A 23,505-nucleotide genomic window follows, 5' to 3' on the forward strand; every position below is an offset into this window, starting at 1 on the left:
GTGGCATCAACTCAGATTTTGTCCAATTAATTGAATAGCCGGACAAATCACCAAAAGTATTGATCATACTCATTTACAGGGATGGAGGTTCTGAGGTAAACAATAAAAGATCATCTGCATAAAGGATAATTTTCAATTCCAGAGAGTTATGTATAAAGACATGAATATTATTATTTTGTCTGATGGGACACCAGAGGTTCCAAACTTAGATCAAAAATAAGAGGAGAAAATGGGCAACCTTGTCTAGTCCCATCTCAAGAGGGAATGACATCGAAAAAATACCATTAGTCAGTAACCTTAGAGCTGGGTGATGAATAAAGAATTCTAATCCTTTTCAAAAATTTGTGAGGCAATCCAAATTTAGTCAAAGTAGCAAAAATAAACTTCCAGTATATTTTGTCAAAAGCCTTTTCAGAGTTGAGAGAACAGCAACTTGATCAGATCTGCAATCAAATGCAATCAAATCAGTGACCGGCCTATCAGAACCCTGCCTACTTCACATGAATTCTACCTGGTCTACATGTACCAAGGTAGTAACCACCTTTTGAAGTTTGTTAGCAAGAATAGCAGTTAATATCTTAGCATCTCCACCAATAAAGAAAGAAGCTGAAAATTTGCACATTGAATATGGCCTTTGCCAGGCTTTGGAATAACTGCAATATAACCTCATAAAATGACAATGGCAAGGAACCAGGCTCAAAAATCTTACTGTGCAATTGACATCATTTTGGAATTACAAAATCTGAAAAGGTTTGGATGCCATTCAACAGGCAAGTCACCCGGTCCTGGAGATTTGCCAGTGTTCATATTCATTATGATTGTCTCCATATACAAAGATTCAGCAAAAACTGGTTGCTGAATATTTAAACATGGAAGGTCAAGTTGAGAAAAAACACTTCCAACACTTCGTTTTGCATCTAGGAATATGAGATACTAAGTATATGATTAAACTAAATTTCAACAAATTGATTGCTGATATGTCTTTGGATCTAGGCATATGGGCAATTACGTAATTATGGGGTGAATACGCTTAAAATGAATATTATACCTAGAATTATATATGTTTTGCAAGTAATTTCTTTTCATATACCTTGTAGATATATTCATAAAATTAACACTTTACTTTGGAAATTTGTGTGGGTTTCTTTACTGCCTCAGATCCATTTAAAAATGAAGCAAATTCCATTTAATGAAGGAAGATTTGGTGTTCCTGATCTTCATTTATATCATCAGGCATAGCTGTTAACTTGTGCTAATCATTGGGATTGTTCCTTTCAGTTGGGATTGTCCATCCTGAGCTCTTTTGGAGGCTTCTTATCTGGTCCCCCCTTTTAAATGGGGTACATTAGGATTTACAGTGCAATCCTAACCCCCCAGGCTGCACCGTCACTCGTGTGCCAATATAATTGGGGTGGTGCTGGACGGCACCCTAATGACTTTCGCAGGACAGTCCTGCCAGCGCCCGAGCGTGGCAAGGCAAAATGCAGTGGCCCCTGGGAGGTCCCCCCCACTGTTCCCCTGACAACCCCGCTCACACCAGCCAACGGCCACACCCCTCCCCTCACATCCTGGCGAGAGAACAGCACCAGCGTAGCCAATGGGGAGCTGCGATCGCCGCCGCCACCGCTGCCAATATGCCCGTCAGAGCGCAGGCATCCCAGTGAGGGTCCAGATAGAACACACACACCCTCACCCATCCAGCCCCCATTTCTGATGAGGGCTAAGCCAGTAGCTGCAGCTCAGTGCCACCACCAAAAGAAAAAGGTTTTCCCCCATGAAAAGTAGGGCCAGACAGTAGGGAGCTGATCTCTGTTGCTTGGAGAGCAGTTGTACTTCCGGGAGATCTCCAGCTACCACCTGGAGACTGGCAACCCTAATTAGTTCCCCAGGTTCCAGAGAAGGTAGGGGGAGGCGGGGCCGGCAATGAGTGACAGGAACGCCCATTGGGAACCATGTGGGAGGCCAGGAGGCCATTTGGAAATGAGGGGAATGAAAAGCGCAGACTTGCTGCCGCGCAACGAGAACACATCACTCCATCTCTACAAAGCGAGAGCGGGGGCTGGGCCTCAACAGCCACGTCCCAGTACTGGGGAGATGCCCCCCCCAGTGAACTGAGAGACCCTCCCCATGCCAAGCCCATCCCTGCTTCCGCAAACACAACCCCCACCCCCTGGCAGCAGCTTTCCACCTGCACCCCGTCTTCCTGGCTTATCAGATGCCAGCCACTCAACCTACCAGAGAACGAAAGTCCTTGGTGCCTCCCCCCTCCTCGCAGACATTCCTGGACCATGGTTCAAGTCCCACCCCTCTGCCTGACGTTACATTGAGGGAAGGAAGGGGGCGGGGAGGCTGAACGGGGTCTGCTTGATACATTTGTAGGGATGTGTGAGTGGAAATATGTGATGGGGGTGTTGGGGGAGGGGCTAAGGACAAAGTCAGGCACGCAGACACAGAAGTTAGTTGTTTTTCAACTCGTTTTATTAAACTGGAAAAAGCGCCATTGTTTCTAGGCTGGAAAGGGAGCCAAGGCATTTCACACAGCCCTCCGTCTTGCTCCCAGGGGCGAGGCTGAGATGTGGGCTGCTGTGAGATATTGCTTCCTGGGCTGGATCCGAATGTCACTCGCAGAGGATTGGGGAGGGGGCGGTGCGGGGAGCAGACATACTCGAGACGTGCCTGCAAGAGAAAGACACGCATGTCGGCTTTGCCTCGGTCCACAGCCAAAGCAAACCCCACACTCCAACATCTGAGAAGATGCACATAGTAGAGAGCAGCAACAGCAGCAGCGACCAGCTGATGCCAGACCGTCTGGCGAGGATGCACTCTACCTTGGGGTGCTTTTACCTTTAAGGGAGGAAACGAGCTGGTAGTTACAAACACCTGGTCAAGAATAGCTTTCTGGGCAACTGCCTCTGGGGCGGGCAGGGACGGCCACCACTGCCCCCTCCCCGGCTGAGCCTCATCTGAAGAGGCTAGTGGTCAGGTGGGTTCAGGTGAAGGGGCAGTTAGCACTAATCAGCGTGTCAGATCCGCCGTCACCCCATCTCCTCCGTACCTGTCAGCATTCCCTTGTTCCTTACTGACTGGAACTTCAGAGTCAGGACACCTGCAAGGAAACAGGAGTGGCTGCTGTTAGTTAGCCAGATATTCTGGACTTTGTCCTTCTTTCCTTCAGCGAGTGCAGTTCTCCCACTTTTCTTGCAAAGTCCCCAAAGTGCGCCCAGTGCCTGCCACTGTGCGACCTTCTCCACCACCTCATGTTCAAAGTGGCCACGGCACACAGCAAACGGGCAGAGATTCCTGCCATGTGCTCACTTACCTGAAGAGTGTGGGCGGCGCCAGCCAGATGTTTTATAGGATGCATTCGCGGGTGATTGGGTGCGGGGAGGAGAGCTCGTCCATGCCGGGAGCGCACGCTGATTGATCCCTATGATAGTTCCCATCCTATGCTCCTTCGGGCCACGGGGGCGGGGCGGGGCGCTCGGAGAGGGGGCTGGGTTTTTGCCGTTCCATGGGTGCCAAAGGGCTACGCCTTGTTTTTTCTTGGCGTAGCTCTTTTGCGCCACTGTGGGCATTCCCGCTTCTGGAAGGGCTTAGGGAGCGAACTCCGGCCACGCCCTCCCCCCGCCCAATCCTGCGCCGACGCAGGGCTCTACGCTGCTTCTCCGCCTGCGCCAGGCTGCCTCTTGCTTGCGCCGGCGGCAGCCCAGCGCCTCGTAGCACCGCTGATGGAAGACCATTTACACCGACGTAGAGGCCAGATCCACTGTCGCAAGGCTTAGTTTGGTTCCTATTCACTTTCCCCGCCCTCCTTAGGATTGCACTGCCCTTTAAATTAAAATGCATTCTGGCTGCAGCTGCCACTTGAAATTCCCCCCGCCCCCCCTCCACCATTACCTATCAGACACTGTGTAAGAAACAGATGTAAGAATATCATATAAAAACTCTCACCCGCTGAAGTGGAGGAAGACACATTAGCCTGTTGCATGAAAAATGAAAATGGGCCTTGTGGCACTTTTAAAACAGATACTTTTACAGGCCAGAACGGCCTTTGTCACAAATCCCATTCATCAGGTTACATGTATACATACATACATAATCATAAGCAGAGGGTTAAAAGGCTATGATCTGCAGAGGCTGAGTTGGTTACATTTGTGTACAAAATTCTAAAAGTATACAACGTAAGCAAAATGACTATTCTCAAGAGATGCAATTGGTGATACCATTGGTTACCTCATTATCACTCTAGCAATGCAATCCTAAGAAGAGTTACTCCAGTCTAAGCCCAAAGTCAATGGGTTTAGACTGGAGTAACTCTTCTTAGATTGCACTTTAAGTGGTGGTTAAGCAATGTGTTGCCTCTTTTTCAGCCCTGGTTAATATGATCTATTCATAGGTCTGATTGCAATTCAGCAGTCTCTTGTTGGAGTTTCCCTTTGACATTCCTCTGTTGAAAAATGAAGCTGTTGAGGTCAGCAACAGAGCGTTCAGCTCTCTTGCAGGCCCCCACCTCTGAATCAAATGGGGGTCTGCTTATGCCAAGACGGAGATAGCAGGAGACCACTGTTGACAGATCACTGCGTATATGATGTGTGGGAGGACAGCAGGTGAACGAGTCCTGATGGTGCAGCTGGCATTGTGGGGCTCTATAAGAGAGTTCTGCTTGAACGGACGTGGAGGAGCCGAGCTCTCTGGTCTCACTGCAGCCTGGGCCCTGGCCCAGCACTGGTGGTTGGTAGATTGATCCTGGCAACTGTTTTAGACTGGGAACGGCATGCAGAGGAGAGGTCCCATGGCCCGAGATGGCTGCAGTCCTTCAAGATCTTGGCAAGGACTTGACAAGGCACCATGAGAACTAGTTGTGTTCTGCCACTTTGCGTTGATCCAGAAGGCATGCTGTGCATGTTGTGTTGATCCAATAGATGAGTTTCACGCACAAATGTCATGAACTGAGCCTCTTGCATTTCACGGCCTTTGGACCCTTGGTTCATGCATCCTCGTGATTGAGAGTTATTGCACACATTAAATGAAGTGAGCTCCATTTTACAGTTCAATAAATCTGTTAGTCTTCAGGGTTCCAACATGACTTCTTTTTGCATAATCTGTTTTAGCAGCTGAACTCTGCTTCTTTTCAAAAGAGGAACTCTTGTCTGTGCCTTGGTTCACGCATAAACTGATGTTTGAGAACCCATGAAAATTAATCCACTTTTGCCGTTGTAACCAGCAATCCTATCAAGTGTCTAAGCCTCTTTAATCCATCTACAATGAACTGACTAACTCTGATAGGCAGTACCCCTGGATAAGAGTTCATATTTCATACAAATCTTGATCAACCTGTACAAGAAAATCCCCATCACTATAGCACCGCTGAAGTCTTTCCTTCCATGACCTGCCTGTAGCACTGGGGGGAGGGGACAATGAGGAAGCTGGCACGGGCCAGTGCTGCGGCCACCTCTATTCATTCATCAGTTCCTGAAAGGGCTCCGTTTCTTTGATTTGATAAGGAAGGGTTGTTAATGTCACAAGAAATGTCTTCACCCCCCAAGTAATATGAGGAAAGTAGGAATTGCTCTCAAGTAGGGCTGATACCGACCAAGCGCTTGTGGATAAAACGATACCATGGAAGCCAAATGGATCCTTACCTACAGACTATACCAAACCTCCATTTACAACTCTCACCTCTGCCCCTGCATCTCTGCTATACTCCAGTTTGACCTCTAGTGTTTGTCCTTTTACAAGCTGCTCCAGATCAGCTCTGGGGTGAAATTCAGCTCTATTTCTCTTTCCCACCAGATCTAGACAGAGCTGTGACCTCCACAAAGTAGTTGTAGTCAAGAGAGAATAAAAAACATATGAGGCTCAATCAACTATTTGGCTGGAAAATGCTTGCTGTTGCCCCCCCCCCCATGGGCCCGCTCTGTTCCTGAATGATCAGGCTGCAGCTGTGGACAGGAGTACCTTCTTCAGTGTTGGCTGATATGCCAGCTAACAGTCCTACTACCAGAAATTAGGATCTGGCTGCGAGATATTTTTTTGAAATAAACTTTTATATTGGATTGCAGCAATGGACTTTATATGGGGCTATTCTTGAAGACGGACTAGGAACTTCTGTTGATTCAGAATTTGTTTGCTGAAAGGTTTAACTGTTGTGCCTACAGAACATCTATTTTGTTTTTAAGCGTCTTCATTGGTTGTCAGTTCTGTTTTCAAGTTGCTTCTCTTAACCTTTAAAGCCCAGGAATAGTCTGGGCCCAACTACCCCAGGGATGTCTTCTCTATAGGAGCTGCTATCCCTGTACACTAAGATGTGTCAAGTAAGCCCTACACGGGGCACTATCAGTTGTGGGGGCTAGGCTAGGCTGGCAGGCTTCTTCCCTGGGGGGTTTCTCCTCTCTCTCTGGAGGTTGGTGACACTCGCCCTTTTCCTCATGCCTTCAACGACTAAGTTGAAGTGAGATATTTTTGCTATGGTTTGTGGTTTTGCTGATGCTAGGCTTCGATGGTCCTGCTGTTCCTTTCTGGATTTTTTTTAGAACTATGACTTGTTCTCACTTGTTTTTATTGAAATCCACCTTGGAGCTGTTATGGATGTATGGCATCTTGTGAGTATAAAACAAATCAATAGTCTGTCACAGGTACCGTTTTTCACTTGAATTTAACTTGATGCATCAGCCTTTTAAGTTTCAGACTAGGCAATTTGGCCACAATTAATATGTTTAGCCACCAGAAACCATCTCTGCCCCGTGTGTGCTGACTTCAGCATCATGCCCACACTACTGACAACAGTCCATTAACTACCTGCATGAAGGACAAATGGCACATGGTGCCTGTTAAGTGGATGTTGCTAAGGTGACTATGACTAAGGTAACTATACAGCATCACAGCACGCGGGCAAGAAGGCTTCTAGGGGCCTTCCATTTCCACCAGCCATCTTACATCCTTTTTGCCTATTCAAGGAAGATTCCAGGCTGCCCACTGGGATGTTTTACTTGAGTATCACCAGAGGCTGAAAGTGGCCTTCCCTGGTCTGAAGAGAACGATTGTTTCTGTTTCTGTATTCCATGTTCTCCTTACTGGGTCTGGTTTGGGGGCCTCAACAGCTGTTAAAGCCCTGTAAAGGAGGGAACATGTGCCAGACTTTCCTGCCACAGGCCAGACTAGAAGTCCTCCTCCAGGGAGCAAGAGTATCCAGTTCTTATAGAAGAGGAAAGGGCTGTCTTGCACAGGCCTTTTCTCTCCACATTCCCAATCCAATTGAGGCTTCTGCAAGACCCTGAGGCAGGTTAGTGAAGAAAAACAGGTATAACTGAGAACAGGCAGTGAGGGAGGCCAAAATTCTGGAAAGGTTTGGGGAGAGGAAGATGAAAAACTCTTTTTGGGTCTGTCTTCCAGCAAGTACTGAGAAATGAGCAAGTGCCAATTTAAGCCAACTGTCTGAATACAGAAAAAATAGGCTACTAAATGTGGGCAGCAAATAGTGTGGCAGTACTTGAAACACTATGCTCTAGGAATTCGAGCACCTGTAGGCTGTGGACCCTGGATGAATGAGAAAAAAATGCTTTCTAAACTCTTTGGCACATATAAGCCAGAGACTCATACTCAAACCAGAGGCTCATACGATGGATAAAGGCACGCAACACGCAACTGCCAGTGGTAACAAACACAGCTGTGGCTCAATACTGTGAAGGGAGGAAAAATGTGGACAGTTTTATTGCCTGCTCAAATTTTATTTATTTTTATTTATTAGATGTATAGTCTGCTCTCCCCACAATGCAGGCTTAGAGCGGATCACAACCCGATCAAAGATAACCAGCTGCACTCATAATGAGAAGAAATAACCTAAAGGGGGTGGGGTGGGAACAGCCTTTAAATACTGGCAGTTGAATGGAAGCCCTCTCTGTCAGAACAGCCATTTAGTTTCAGTTTAGACAGAGACTGAGATGCAAGTTCTTGGCCTTGGCATCTGGCACGGCTGCCTACTGCATCCTCAAAAGGAAACGCATGTCAGAAAGGAGAGTTTAATGCTCTGCCGTTTGATACTCCACAAATCAAACCACCCTTTCCACAAGCTAGCTCTTTCTGAAGGCCACTCGTCTGTTCACGCTCTCTGCTCCATATCTGGCGATTAGCTTGCTTCTGAGATGAGGGTCACCCTTCAGCAATTCTTCATCATCCTGCCTGCTCCAAAGAGGGGGGCAGCCATCAGCATGTGGGCCACTCTTCAGACAACGGGCCACAGCGGCGACTTCCCCACTGGTTTTAAGAAAAGCTTGAGTCACAGTTGCCAGATCCACACCAAACTCTTCCATGAAACATTTCATGTCTTCAATTGCCATCACCGCCGGCTCAGAAGAGTGCTCTGAAGGCTGGTCCTCCTCCTCCAAGGGCTGGCTTTGAGGGACAGCAGAATCTTCACTGGACATCACCTCTATCACCTGGACTTTGGGACTCATGGATGTTCTGGGATCAGTGTGATTCGGAAGAGTGTTCCCTGAAGGGCTAGTGCTCTCGCTTTCCCACTGGAAAGGAGCAGAGGAAGAACATTTCAGGGTGAGCATCCCAGAGAGGTAACTTCTTGATGGGGTTTGGAACAGTGCTGTCAGCCCCTTCCCCCCAGGATAGGCTGCACCCATGATACTTGTGACAGGGCTCACAGAGAGCCACACTCGTAATGACTATCAACCAGAACAATCACAAAACCACCATATGCCTGATCTGCTGTAGGAGAAAGATGGGTGGCCACTGGTCTTTCCTCTGAAGAGCCCACTCGGGCCTGGCCAGGAGCTGCAGGAACCTGCTCGGCCTCGTGTTGGAGGCAGGAGGGAGGCGGCAGAGGCAGAAGGAAAGGGAACACTCCGAAGCTTCCTCTGCAGGAACCTGCTCGAGTTGGACCACGAACATTCTGAAGGGAGGCTCCAGGATGTGGCTGCCGGCTGGCTCACAGCGGGATCCTGCCATGGGAAGCCCTTCACTTCCGTGCGGTCTCCCTGTTTTTCCCCTGGCACATGGCTGGCAGCTCAGGTGGGAATGAATGCCCAAAGTTCCTCTGCCTTGTGCCGGCAAGAGAGCAAGAAAGCAGCCAGGGAAGTGACTTGAGAGTTCCGGGCTTCCCACTGCAGAAGCTTGCTCTGAGCCAGCCAGGAGGCTGGGAAGCCTCCTGTCACCAGCACAGCCAGCTGCGACAACACCTGGGGAGCTGGCATGCCTTCTGCTTCCCTCTTCGCCTTCTCACCCTTTCCACAGCAGAAGGCTCAATAACTGAACAAAGGTGGCGGCTGCCAAGGCACCCAGCTGTGGGAGAGCAAGCTGGACACAGTGGGAGGGAGGAAAGCCATCACCGCTTCCACCACCTGGCTTTCACTCTTCTTCCATGGTAGCCACGGTGGAGGTTTTGTTCTCTCTTCTCTGTGGCCAGCTTGGCCTCCTCCTGGCTGCTGCCTAGGCACTGGCATGAGAGCACTGAAACTGCAGAGGAGGTTGATGGGCCCTTCATTTGCATCCCTGGCATGGATGGGGCTTGCAGCTTACCCATCCTCTAGAAACAGCTGTTTAAGGTGCTGCTGTCAACCACCAGCTCCACTCGACGACGTTTCTTGAATGTGCAGAAAATAATGGGGCACTGGGGAACCGTGGCTCCCAACTGACTGAGTGATTATCAGTATGTTGTGCAATAAAGACTGACAAACCAGAAAGAGAAGGTAGCTGATAGCTAAATACCAGGTGCAGGTTGGAAGATGGGGGGGGGGGGGAGACCAAACAGAAATGAAAGATTCACCATTTTGCTCATAAAATGAGCTTCCAAAGAAACACACCTTTTGCAGCTCCTTCAAACATAAAATACAGAACCTATGGAAATAATAACACTCATGTTTCTATATTTTGACTTACTTGACTATTTAGTCTATATGGTAAAGTGCACATAAGTGTAACAAGTGGATAATCAGGCAAGAAAACGGCAGATGGAATTCAGCATACCTTAAAAGGGACACCAGCTGGGGCAAAACAACTCTAGAAAATTATTGTGGGGCTGGTGAAGAAATCTCCTCGTAATGCTGGCACCATATGATGCAGGGTGTGTGTGTGTGTGTGTCATTATTACATGGAAAGAACCAGAAATAAAGCAGCAAATACCACAATTCCACTATACTCATTTATGGTGTGTGGGCACTGATCTGCTCTGATCATCCAGCTCTCAAAAGGTATGCTGTAAAGAAGGTACCAAAGAGGGCAATTAGATTATTCCTGGAGTTTGACACTTTTTCCTGTGATGGAAGGTGGAAATAGCAAGGCTTTTCAGCATACCAAAAAATTTACAGTGACCACAGGCTGAAACATCAAATACAAAAGCAGAACCGACCCATCTGTACCTCATTGCCTTCAAATTCTTGATTAGCCTCCTGGAAAATGCTAGGGGCCTTTGACGCTCTAACTGCATGCCTTTGATCCTCTTGCTGGGGTACTTCCATTGCTTGCCTTCTTTGTGATGCTGTTAAAGACAGGAGCATTCACCATGAAAAAACAGATTTCAAACTTCAGTTGCCACTCTCATGTTGAGGCTGTGGTAAAACGTTCCTAAACCAGACAACAGTGAAGAAGATACAAGGGAATCTGGAGACGTCACCCAGCTGATGTTCGCAGGCCAAGAAAGTTTAATAAGTGGGCCATGGGATTTCCTGTGAGAGTCAGTGTGATGTAGCGGTTAGCGTGTCAATCTGGGAGACCACCATACGCAACTCTCCAAACTCTGCCGTGGAACTTTCTGACTGACCTTAGGTCAGCCTAGCCTACTTCATAGGATTGTGGTGAGAATAAAATGAAGTCAAGAAAAACACTGAAAATTGCTTTCTCTACTGGGGAGAAAGCTCTAGTATAAATTAACTAACTGACTAAATGGATTTCTTACCATTCTGTACAAGATAAGGCAAACTTTTGTGATGTATACAAAAGGTCAGCCTGGCCAGGAAAAAACCAGCACAGAAGCCCTCGGGATAGGAGGAGCTGAAGGGACAGGCAGGGATCCTGGGAGTTAAGGGACCTAAAGGGCAGGACCTCCAGAGGCAAGGTGCACGGAGAATGGAAGCAGGGGAGACCAGGGAGGGAAGACCCCCGGGGAGATGACATTCCAGGCAACCCTGAAAGGGGCAGAACCCCTGAGAGGATGCGGCTGCGTGGAATGAGGGCCGAGTTTCCTGCATCAACCTCACAAGCACAAAGAGAGACACACAAAGGCTGGGCCAGGGCCATCCCAGACAGCCGGCCGCGCTGCCCCGCGAGGGCAAGCCCTGGCCCGGGGCTTCCCTTACCACTGCCCCCGGGGGACGGGCTCCGGGTCGGCCGGCCGCCTCCCTGCCGCGCAGCTGCTTGAGATAGCGGTCCCGCCGCGCCTGCCCCTGCCACGCGCCCGCCGCAGGATGGCCCGGTCCTCGGCCTCCGTGAAGGGCAGGCGGCCGCCCAGGACCCGCTTCCCCGCGGCGGAGGGGCGGGAGGCCGCAGCCGGTAGCGCTCCAGGGGCAGGCGCCGGCCCTCCCGCACGCAGTCGGTGGTGTAGCGGGTGGAGACGAAGCGCCCCGCCGGCGCCCCCCCCCCCGGCCCGCCCAGCAGCACCGCGCCTGGCTCCTGCAGGCGGCACAGCTGCCCGCCCCGGGCCCGGATTAGGGGCGCCAGCTCGGCCTTGGCCGCAGGTAGGTAGAGACGCGCGGCGCGCCCCTCCTCCCGCCGGAAGAGCAGCCGCGGCCCGGCGGGGACAGAGGCCAGTTCGGCGGCGGGCGCGGGGGGCTCGGGCCGGGCCACACACCTCAGGAAGCGCCGCGGTCCAAACGAGTTCCGAACCGGGAAGGCGGCGGCGGGCCGCACCGGGAGCGCCGCTCAGGGCGGAGCCGGGCCGGGGCAGGCGGGCCGGGGGGCGGCATCAGCCGGGGAGGGCCCAGCGCCCGCCGCTCCCTCAGCGCAGCGCAGCGCAGCGCGGCGCCGCCCAGGAGGGCCCGGAGACTTCCGGCGGGAGGGCCGGCGGGGCCTCCTGCGCCACGGCGCTTCCGCTGAGGCGAGGCGGGCCGGGCAGAGGAGCGGCAGGCGCCACCAGGCCGCAGTGCGCAGCCTCAGCAGCCCTCGGCCGGGCGCCCAATCAGGAACCGAAGGAGGCCTCGGCGGCCCTTCTGCGCAGGCGCAGTACTCGGCGCTGAGGGTGACGCGCTTCCGCCTCGGCCCTGCGCTGCCTGCCGGCAAGATGGCGGCGCCCGCCACGAGGGGGCTCCCGGGGGGGGAGGCGGCGCCGGCCGAGCCCCGCCTCAGCAAGAAGTGAGTCCGCCCGCCCGCCCGCCCGCCATGCTCGGCTGGGCCCGGCTGGTGCGGGCCGGCCTCTGGCGCTCCGCGGCTGCAGCCAGGCCCCTCGCGGGCAGCCGAGGTCGGTCCCTCGCTGGCGGAGGGGGGAGCGGGGCGGGCCGGCGCGCAGGGCCTGACGCGGCGCTCTCTTGCAGCGAGCTGAAGCGGCGCCTGAAGGCCGAGAGGAAGGCGGCCGACAAGGAGGCGAAGCAGCGGGAGCCGGGCGAGAAGCCGCCGCCCCCGCCGGACCCCGCCTGCGGCGCCCCCGCCGACGAGGACGCCCTGGACCCCACGGTGAGCCCGGCCGGGGCGCCGCGGGCGAAGGGCCGGACTCCCCGGAAGCCGCGTGGGCGGGCCGAGGGTTAGGGCGGCGGCGGGTCTCCCTCGGAGGTGCGGGCTGGGGGTGGGTGACCTGCCCCCCGCCTCCCCGATTCCTGTCGTCGAACAATTGTGTGCTGAACGCTGTAAAGGATCCTCGTCTCCCTTGTTGTGGCAGCAATATTACAAAATTCGGAGCCAGGCCATCCAGCTGCTGAAGGGCACTCCGGAAGATCCCTACCCACACAAGTTCTGCGTGGATCTATCCCTCGCCGACTTCATCGAGAAGTACAGCCACCTGAAGGCCGGGGACCACCTGGGTGATGTCACCGTGAGAGTGGCAGGTAAAGGCCGACCTTCCCGGAAGGGAGTGATGGACAAGCTTCCCCCTAGTAGTGGTGGATTAATGTGGCGCTTTGAGAGGAGTACAGGCGGCTCCTCTGGCGTTGACATGATAATCATGAGGGAAGGCAGTGGAACTTCTGTACCACCGGGAAGCCCTTCAGAAACCTCTGGGCAGCTGCCCTGAGCCATGTGGAGGCCTCACACTCTTGCCCTTCAGTTTCTAACCTCTGTGAGATTAGCCTGTGGTAAAGGTTTGATAGAAAGGTAGATATGCTGCTTGTATGAACCAGCCACCTCTCACAGTAGCGCATGGTTTTGAAGACATAAGGACACACAAAGCTGCCTTCTGCCAAGTCAGACTATTGAACCACCTGCTTTGCGTTTGAATTAGCACCAGTTTTTCAGGGTTGTGGAGAGGAAGGATTGTTTTTCAGATGTCAGGCAGAAACTTGGATCTCCTACATGCATAACTAGGTACGCTACCATTGAGCTGTACTCTCTCCTATAAATATTTTGATTACTCCAACAATGTTGCTTCTTTTTTTGTCCTATCCTTTGACTATGATGCTGTTTCTGTTGTGCGTATGAGAAAGACTTCTTTGTCCTGCTGTACCTTGTTCTTTAGGTCGGATCCATGCAAAACGTGCCTCTGGAGGGAAGCTCATCTTCTACGATCTTCGTGGAGAGGGAGTTAAGTTGCAGGTCATGGCAAACTCCAGGTAAATGTCCTTGACACTGTATGGAAATGTACTTGATATACTGTATAGAAATGTTCTTGATGCTGATTATACTAAGCTCGTACTGTGTAATCTGCCTTGAGTCTCAGTGAGAAAGGGGGACTATAAATGACATAAATAAATAAAATTACAGGCCTTGTAAGAGCTTAAGCAGTTATTCTTATTGTGAGTTTAATTTTTGCTTTTCTGGGTCTTAAGAGACTGGGCGTGATGGAAAGGAAAATAAGTAAATTACAGAATTGGTATTCTGAAAGTTCTCCATTGCCATCCCCCTCCCCTGCATGTGTGGCAGTTATGAGATGGTGCTAACTTATGATATGCCAAGTTTCATTTCATTCCAGGATCACCATGTGTTGATTGAGAGTCATAAATTTCCTAATTTCTTCCTATAGTCTGTCTGTTGTTATGTAGAACTATTTGGTAGGCTACAAAACGTATATGTAGCAAGTTCTCATGGTCTTCCATCCTTCACAAATTTGATTGGTTTAGAAATTGTCTCTCAATCAGAATAGTATCATCATTTACTCTCAGCGGCATCTCATTTGTACCCTGCCATAATGTGAGACCGTGTAATTCCGGTCATCTCTGGGGGAGGATGTACAATGATCATGGGCATTGCTCACAACAGGTACAAAGAGAGGTCTTGGGAAAACATCATGCAGTTGTATAGCTCATCTCTTAAAGCACCTGTCCATTTCACCAGAAGGTTGCGAGTATAAATATATGTCCCTGTGCTTCCACTGCGTGCTACTGAATATTCTCTTGATGTAGCCCATGCGGATAACTGATATTGTTACACTGTTTTTGTGTTTCTTATTCTGATGTGCAAATATTAATCTGTTAACTGACAAGTGTTAGGGTGGCACACGTAAATACCTACCTAAAAAAACCTTTTCATCCCATTGTGCTTTCTTGACAAATTCAGAATGTCCCTTTGTCCATTGGTCAAGATTGTTCCTACAAGTCCTGTGATTGACTGTTTTTAAATTGCAGAAACTACAAATCTGAAGAAGAATATCTGTGTATTAACAACAAGCTTCGCCGTGGAGACATTATTGGAGTTCAGGGGAACCCTGGCAAGACAAAGAAAGGGGAGTTGAGCATAATTCCTTTTGAAATCACCTTGCTTTCTCCATGTCTTCATATGCTGCCTCATCTTCATTTTGGGCTCAAAGACAAGGTATTAATTCAAGATGGGTGTCTGGGATATTCAAAGAATATCTTAATCTCCTTAAATTTTCTTTGGTCTGTTGTTTTGTGTTTTAAACTTTGACATTATTTTCAGGAAACCCGATTTCGGCAGAGGTACCTGGATTTAATTCTTAATGATTTTGTGAGGCAAAAGTTTATTGTCCGGGCAAAGATTATAACATACATTCGAAATTTCCTAGATGAGCTGGGGTTTTTGGAGGTAAGTGTTCCTTCTCCCATGACGCCTTGGATATGGTTTGCTGTCTTTTGGATTTCATTCCTGCGGGAATGTTTTGTTTTGTTTTGATTCAGTTCTGCTTTGGGCTCAATAAACACATTTATTATTAGCATTATTTGTAGCCTGCCTTTCTCATTGAGACTGAAAGTAGATCACACAGTTTGAGTTAGTACAGTCAGCTTCAAGGACATTTTGATAAACAATGTTATAGGGTGTATAAATGCAAATTTGCAAAGCATTAACAACAGCAGAACTCCAGTGCAGAGTTGAAGAAATGTTGAAACAGAGCACAAGCAAGTCTGTGACTGATACATTAAACAGCATTAAACCAGCCAGTGGGATCACACCCAAAGCCATAGATAGCCTACAATCATGGTAGTAAAGTCTACGGACCCCGTGTCTCTACACTGAGGCATCTTTTTGAGACCCTTACAGAATAACCCGCCTGTTTGGGTAAAAAAAATCCTTCTTGAATTAATTCATTTTTGCATTGTTTGGGGAAAGTCAGGTGAGTGGGAGATTTCCTGACCTCTTCAGGTAGGCTGCTCTATAAGGTGGGGGCTACCAGAAAGAATGCACATGTACAGGTAGCTGTCAATTTTGGAGCTATTGGGAGACTTGGCAGATTTTGTTACGACTGTTTCACATGCTTGGTTATAAAGACCTTGGTCATAAAGGCTTTGAACGGAAAGAGCTTTTAGGATAATAGTTGTTCTTTCTTCTATCTTGTGATCGGTGAAATACAAAAAAGGCCTAGAGAGGCCTTTCTCTCTCAAGACCCGAGGGCCAGCCCTTTTGTGTAGAGCCCTTGGAAGCCAGGGACTGTGGTTGTGACAGGAGAGAGCAGATTCATTGTGGCTTCCCCTCCATCTCTTGGCTAGATTGAGACACCCATGATGAACATCATCCCTGGTGGGGCCGTGGCAAAGCCTTTCGTCACCTACCACAATGAACTGGACATGAATCTGTACATGAGGATAGCACCGGAGCTCTATCACAAGGTGAGATGTCAGATTGAGCAGGCAGTGTTTTGCTTGGCAGGATGCTTTGGAGGCCAAAGAATAGTAATGTACAACCTGAGGCAAGGTGACAATGGTTAAGAAATTCTTGCACAATTTGAGGGATTTGTTCAACAAATAACAGCAAGATTTGATCTGTGCAAAGAGTTGAAAAACCAAAACAAAAACCACTTCCTAATATGGAATAAAGTCTGTACTCAAGATTATGGTTGGTAAACATGTAAATAATGAAAAGAGGTTTGGGGAGGCTAAATGTGAGGAAGCTTTGGTCTCATTCACTCACCAACTGGCAGGAATACTGAAATTGTTATGGCCCTTTCTAGTGAGCTAGACCCCTAACATTTGATATTAAAACTAGAAATAATTTTCCCCACTTCTTTTGAAAAATGAAAAGTGTAATGCCGTATCGGAGGGCTCAAATTAGCCTGTTCTCATCAAATCTTGCAAGCTAAGCAGGGTCGGCTTTGGCTTGTACATGGATGGGAGACCACCAAGGAAGTCTAGGGTTGCAACACAGAAGCAGATAATAGTAATCAACATCTGAAGGTCTCTTGCCTTGAAAGCCCCATGAGGAGTTGACATAAGTCAGTTGCAGCTTGATGGCATATACACACATCACCATATTATGAAGGCACCCCAGGCTTGCTAGAAAGCTGAAATATCCAGTCCAAGACAAGGCTGGACCCTTATTCGTCTTTCCCTCTTAACATAGAGATTAAGAGTGTTCCCTGAAGTGGTAAAGGTGGTGCCAAGCCACCAGGAAGCAGAAACGGGGCATTTACCTAGTCCAAGACACAGGTGAATCAGTCAGGGCTTGCAGTTTACCTTTTAAAGTAAGTTAGTGTTTCAGCACAGAGCTAGTCAGACCACACATGGGCCTGATCATTGGTTCCACTGCTTGTTTGATTGCTGCTTCTTAAGTTCTGTGTGTGTTGGGATGGAGAGCGCTTCCTACAGCAGCCCCTCTACACTGGCAAAATTCAGAATTCCTTGCATGCGAATCGAAGCCCCAGATGCTGTCCCAGTTCAGTCTTGTATCAAGAAAAAGAACTTGGGGGCTTGCCTGAGTTATCGGTGGTTCCTGTTGAGTCCTACAGGAGTGGCCTGCCATTTGAGGCACATTCATGTGAAGGAGCCTGATAAGAGAGGAGCTCTTTAAGGTTTGTCCTCTCATCAGGTAGTTCTTAGATTCTCTTGGGAGCAATTCTGTATCTCTTCGTGAGGGGAGACCAAATGGCTTTGTGTGTTTTAGATGCTGGTGGTTGGAGGAATGGATAGGGTCTATGAAATTGGGCGCCAGTTCCGAAATGAAGGCATTGATCTAACACACAACCCAGAGTTCACCACTTGTGAATTTTACATGGCTTATGCGGACTACCATGACTTGATGGAGATCACTGAACAGTTGCTTTCAGGTTGGTAACCTGGGGGGTGGGGGGTTAGGGTTGTGGGGCTTGAATGAGGATCTGTATACGTGTGGGGAACAAACCAGTCTGAGTATGAAGTGCGTCTTTTTTTTTCAGGGATGGTGAAACAAATCGCTGGTGGTTACAAGGTCATGTATCACCCTGAGGGTCCAGAAGGTCAGGCACATGAAATAGATTTCACACCACCCTTCCGAAGGATCAGAATGGTGGATGAGCTGGAGAGAGTGCTGGGCCTTAGACTTCCTGGTACAGACCAGTTTGAGACAGAAGGTGAGGAGGACCGAGCAGCACTGCCTCTGCAGCTCCTTCCCTCTTTTCCCACCTCCTGTGGCTGTCGTTCCCTGACGAGTTCCAGGATGGGCACGTGTAAAAAGGTGCAGTGACTTCCGGGGCGCTGTCCTTGGGCCTAGGAGGCCTTGTCTGGCAGTGTTCTGGGAGAGCCAGGGTTGTTGGCATGGCTTTTCTGGCTCTGTGTTGGAGTTCCAGTTGGAGACTAGGCGATAGTTGCTGTTTTCTCATTGGTGTCCATTCTCAGTGTCTGGTGCTGACTCTCCTCTTCCTCCTTGTTTTGCCGGGGAAGGGATACAAGCAGCGGTTTCAGTTAGTCTCTCTGCTTTGTGTCCACAGAGACACGCAAGTTCTTCGATGCTGTCTGTGAAGAGAGAGGGGTTGAGTGCCCTCCACCTCGGACTACTGCCAGGCTCCTTGATAAGGTAAGTGGAGGTGGACCCTAGCCATAAAGCTCTCTTTCCCAAGAGGGCACCTGGCTGGGTCCCGGCTACCTAGGCTTGCTTTGGCCAGAGCCTTTCAGACTTCAGGACAGGAAGCTTCTGTAGTCCAGGGACTGGGGGCTGGTCTGGGGCTTGATCTCTTGGGGCCAGAAGCATGGAGTCCTTCCAGAGCTTAAGACTGTGGCTCTTCCTTTCTCCATTGCGCTGATTGAGAAGAGAGAAGGGGTTAGTGGGAGTGCCCTTCTGTCTGCCCCACTGAGGCAGTGCCCCACTGTCTGCCCCACTGAACCTCAGAGTCCTGCTTCCTTCTGTGCTTCCGACAAACGTAAGCTCTGGGAGGCCCCCCCCCCCACCTTCCTGGCTGCTCTCAGGGTCTCATTTTCCAGAGACTCCCAGCTAGGTGAACTTTTGTCATGAGGCAAAATGCCTGCATCCGGGTCCAAGGGCTAAACTGACAGGCTGAACTTGTTCTGTCACATTCCAGTTCCCGTCAAGTGACTGCCTGCTTGCCTAATAAATACCAAGCATTACTCGGAACACTTTCACATACATGCTAGTAATCCCTACAACAGCCCCGTAAAGAAGGCCAGAGCTTTTGGGGTGCTGAGGGAGAAAGAGAATGTCATTAAGCCGCCTTATGTTGAATCGGGCTAATGGTCCACCATGGTCAGATTGGCAGTGGCTCTCCCGGTGGAATCTTTCGCCTCACCTGCTACCTGATCCTTCTAAGCAGCATCTGGGGGCTGAACTTGCGCCCTTCCGAGCCCAAAGAGTTGCCTTATGCCATCTAGTGAGTTCTGGCAGGTTTGAGCCAGGACGCCCTGAGCTGTAGCTTGTTCTCTTTGCCACTGTGCTACCTCCACTCTGAGAACTGTGAACGGGAGAACAGCAGCTGACCCTTCTCTTGGGCAAGAGCTTGATGGCTGCAGGGGAGGAGGTGGTCAAGATCTCAGAGACGGGTTGCTGCTGCAAATGACGCTATCTTGTGCTCGAGACTACGGAGCAGTAGTTCAACTGAAGGATTTCCCCTCCCTTTTTTGCTTCAGCTGGTTGGGGAGTTTTTGGAAGTCACGTGCATCAACCCCACATTTATCTGTGATCATCCCCAGCTCATGAGTCCCTTGGCCAAATGGTAAGTATGTGAAAAGCTGCATACGTGACCAGAAGCTTGAATGGTTCAGGAAGGGCTGTGTTGTACTTCATAATTTTTCAGAGGTTCAACTGTTTTATGATTGTAAAATTCAAATAGGATTGATGATTAGTGGAAAATACTTTGGAAATCTCAAAAGCAGTGTGGTAGGGGGCATCGTGAGATATTCAGGTAGCAGGGCTTCAAACTCTTGCTCTTTCCCCACAGCTAAATGAAGGGGAATGAATTCTGTTGATGGAGACAATATAAAGAATACACTTGATACGTGCGCTCTGCTTAGAACTGAGGGGTGGCTTGTGCAGAACTGTGGAAGCTTTAGTAGCAGCATTGAACCGTCTGATCTCCTGTCTTCTCCTGTTGTGTCTTCATAGGCATCGCTTTCAGCAGGGGCTGACGGAGCGCTTTGAGCTTTTTGTGATGAAGAAAGAAGTGTGCAATGCCTACACAGAGCTGAACGACCCTTTTCGGCAGCGCCAGCTCTTTGAAGATCAGGCTAAGGTGCAGAATCAGACAAAGAAGCCTGCCCGCTTGAGCCACGGCAGGCTTGTGTATTTCAGAGAGCCAGGGGGGTGTGCGTGTGCACGCATGTGCTAGTGTTTCTGCCCCCCTTACGGGTCTCCGCATCTGCATTGTCACTGGCCTGGCCTGCATGGGCATCAGTTTCTTGGATTGGTGCTAGAGTTCGACAGAACTCAGGGCACAGGGGGCTGAGGCAATGCAACAGAAGGTGGGCTGCTGAGTGCCAGGAGAACGTGCCTCTTTTTTCTCCCTCCCACCCCAGGTAAGAATGAGACATTCACTTTCAGGAGGAAAATCAAAAAGAGTCCAGTAGCACCTTTAAGACTAACCAATTTTATTATAGCATAAGCTTTCGAGAATCAAGTTCTTTTCATCAGATGCCTGATCAAAACTGGTTTTGATCAGGCATCTGATGAAGAGAACTTGATTCTCGAAAGCTTATGCTATAATAAAATTGGTTAGTCTTAAAGGTGCTACTGGACTCTTTTTGATTTTGCTACTACAGACTAACACGGCTAACTCCTCTGGACTTTCAGGAGGGACAGGGATGTCACTGAGGCATGCTGTGGAGTGAAGCTAATGCTATGCTAGGGGTTATTAGGAAAGGGATTGAAAACAAATCAGCCGGTATCATAATGCCTCTGTATAAATCGATGGTGAGGCCTCATTTGGAGTACTGTGTACAGTTCTGGTCGCCACACCTTAAAAAAGATATCATAGCACTGGAAAAAGTACAGAGAAGGGCAACTAAAATGATTAAAGGGTTGGAACACTTTCCCTATGAGGAAAGATTGAGGCGCTTGGGGCTCTTTAGCCTGGAGAAAAGACGACTGAGGGGAGACATGATAGAGGTTTACAAGATAATGCACGGGTTAGAGAAGGTAGAGAAAGATGTGTTTTTCTCCCTTTCTCACAATACAAGAACTCGTGGGCACTCTATGAAATTATTGAGCAGTCGGGTTAGAACAGATAGAAGAAAATACTACTTTACACAAAGGGTGATAAACACATGGAATTCGTTGCCACAGGAGGTGGTGGCAGCTACAAGCATTGCCAGCTTCAAGAGGGGACTGGACAAATATATGGAGCAGAGGTCCATCAGTGGCTATTAGCCACAGGAGATAGATGGTATTCTCTTTGTGGGGAGGTGGTGCTCTGTTGTCTTGGTGCTGGAAGGAAGGCAGTGGGAGGGCTTCTGGTGTCCTGGCCTCACTGACAGTCCTTTAGATGGCACTGGATTTCTAGCCACTGTGTGTGACAGAATGTTGGACTGGATGGGCCACTGGCCTGATCCAACATGGCTTTGCTTATGTTTGCTTATGTTATGTTAAGCTGTTCCCTCTCAACAGTACCTTGGACTGCTGCCTGTTTCTGTTGCCCTGAAGAATTCACTCTTGGTGCTGTTAGGAACTACCCCTGCTTTTTCACCTGCAAGGCTTGCAGAAGCTTCCATTTCTTGGTTTTGTGCTAAAGTTTGACTGAACTTGGGGCTCTGGAAGCTGAGGTAGCGTCCCTTCTGGATGTTGCTTCCTTTCTTCCCCCCACTACCGTGCCCCCAAAGCTTGCTGCATATTGAGTGTTCCTTCCATACATCAGGGGCATTGAGGCCTTCTGCATTCCACAGATGTGCTATTTTAATTAAAATGGAGGAAGAAAGAAGCAAACAGAACCCCATTAGGTACCCCCTTGCACATTTGCACCTATCGCTTGGTGGTGTAGTGCATGCTTTGTATGATTTTACTCTGTATACGCTGGCTTCATATGTCCAGTGCAGTTTATGCCGTCCTCCTACAATTTTGATTTTACCCAAGAGCATTTCTTTTTTCACCTGTGTGTTGCTGAAAGGGATTTGCAGTGTGTGATCTTTCCTTGCTTCACTGGGATGAACCTTTTATAAAGCCAGTAAGAAAGTTACCTTTACATACAGGAATTGGCACTTTTCCTACCAAATCCAGCCCCTGCTGGTCCACCCAGAGGCTAGACCGTGATCAGAAACCACTGTGGTGGCCGTGGGCCTTGTCCATCATCATCCTGTGCTCAAATTAGGCCTGGCGGTTTGCTGGCTGTGACTCTACAGCCTCGGATGGTCAAGTGCAGCTGCTTTGTTTCGACCATGTCGCCTTGAAACCAGTCTGTAAACGCTGGCAAGGGAGGGGGAGGGTGTTCCAGGGATAACCCTTTCCTGTTTTTTCCTTTTGTCATCTAGGCAAAAGCTGCCGGAGACGATGAGGCAATGTTCATCGATGAGAACTTCTGCACAGCTCTTGAATACGGGCTTCCCCCTACAGCTGGCTGGGGCATGGGCATTGACCGCCTTGCTATGTTCCTTACAGACTCAAACAACATTAAGGTGTGCAGTGCCTTGGGGCTAAATTCCTGCTGTGTGTGGAGCGGACTGAGAATCTTGAGTGCCTTATGTTTAACTAAGATTTTTAACTGACTTTGGGAATAGAGTGTACCTCTCGCCAGTTCTAAAAAAATTATTCTTGCTGCCAGTTTGTTTCCAGGTACTGTTCCAAGTTATGCTTCTTACCTCTAAAGTTCTAAACAGTTACAGATCAGGCATTTGAAGGACTGGCTACTCCCATACAAATGGTTTGCCTGTCCTGTGTGCCCCTACCTTGGGAAATGAGGTGGGTGCTGACCACGGACGGCCTTTTCTCTGGTGGCCTTGATTGTGGAACGCCCTCCTTGTGGTGGCTTGTCCGATTTCTAGCTTGCTGAGTTCTAGGCACCAGGTGAAAATGTTTTTATTTGCCCAGTCACATTACTGTGCATGTCCCCCATTTTTACCTTATCTTTTATTACGGTAATGACCCCCTCCCAGTAATTGATACTTTAAACTATGATTTTATGAGCTGCCTCAAGTAGTTTTGTGGCAGTTGCAACCAACAGCAAATTTTAAACAGGAAATTCAAGGATGGCTTCCTACATTGTGTCAACAAACTTTCTTGCTTAAGGATTCACACCTGATGGGGGACGCAGGCAGGCCTAGTTCCCTGCCTGGAGATCAAACGACAGGGACTGGTGCCTTCTCATGGGAACTGGGCCGTCAGCTCTGAGCAGTGCCCTCTTGTCTGTTTCAGGAGGTGCTGCTGTTCCCTGCCATGAAGCCCGAGGACAAGAAGAAGGAGGTCCAGCCTGCTGCCCCTGCGGAGGGCACTTCAGTCTGACCCTGCAGAGGAAGAGGGGGGGGGGGGTGTTGGTCTGGGCTTGAATGTGGCTGTGTTTGCCCTGTGCTGAATAAAGGGCCTGGCCGGCTTTCCTTTGTTACAGACTAGTCCTGTCCTCCTTAGCGTCTCAACACGGGTAACAACTGTGGGCATTTAAACTCGGCGCCTGGATTCAGGGGGAGGGAGAAGATGCATCGCTCTAGGACCCCGAGAAAAGCCCCCGGGCTTGCACACGTATATCTGGAAATAACTGCCCTCGGCGGCCGGTGCTTTGGCAGCCCGTAAATCCCCGGTTCCCGCCCGGGAGGAGGCGCCTCTGAGGGGAGAAGAGCCGCGCCC

General features: G+C 49.6%; 2 protein-coding genes across 2 annotated transcripts; one reads left to right on the top strand and one right to left on the bottom strand.

The window, feature by feature from the left end:
* Window positions 1–3,987: 3,987 nt before the first annotated feature.
* On the bottom strand, window positions 3,988–11,909 carry TERF2IP (TERF2 interacting protein). Its single transcript, XM_055000286.1, is given in 6 exon segments — window positions 3,988–8,519; window positions 10,368–10,486; window positions 10,904–10,998; window positions 11,304–11,475; window positions 11,478–11,794; window positions 11,854–11,909. Coding segments are annotated over 6 exon segments (1,209 nt in total). The 3' UTR covers window positions 3,988–8,069.
* On the top strand, window positions 11,801–23,266 carry KARS1 (lysyl-tRNA synthetase 1). The gene is made up of 14 exons (XM_055000365.1): window positions 11,801–12,294; window positions 12,474–12,612; window positions 12,815–12,980; window positions 13,607–13,700; window positions 14,712–14,898; window positions 15,004–15,129; window positions 16,029–16,148; window positions 17,419–17,581; window positions 17,690–17,863; window positions 18,221–18,306; window positions 19,371–19,456; window positions 19,846–19,972; window positions 22,200–22,343; window positions 23,080–23,266. Exons 1-14 carry the CDS (start codon window positions 12,224–12,226, stop codon window positions 23,164–23,166), a joined length of 1,770 nt encoding a protein of 589 aa, XP_054856340.1. The 5' UTR covers window positions 11,801–12,223; the 3' UTR covers window positions 23,167–23,266.
* Window positions 23,267–23,505: the final 239 nt, after the last annotated feature.

This window comes from Eublepharis macularius, chromosome 16 (assembly GCF_028583425.1).
Source record: "Eublepharis macularius isolate TG4126 chromosome 16, MPM_Emac_v1.0, whole genome shotgun sequence".
NCBI lineage: Eukaryota > Metazoa > Chordata > Lepidosauria > Squamata > Eublepharidae > Eublepharis > Eublepharis macularius.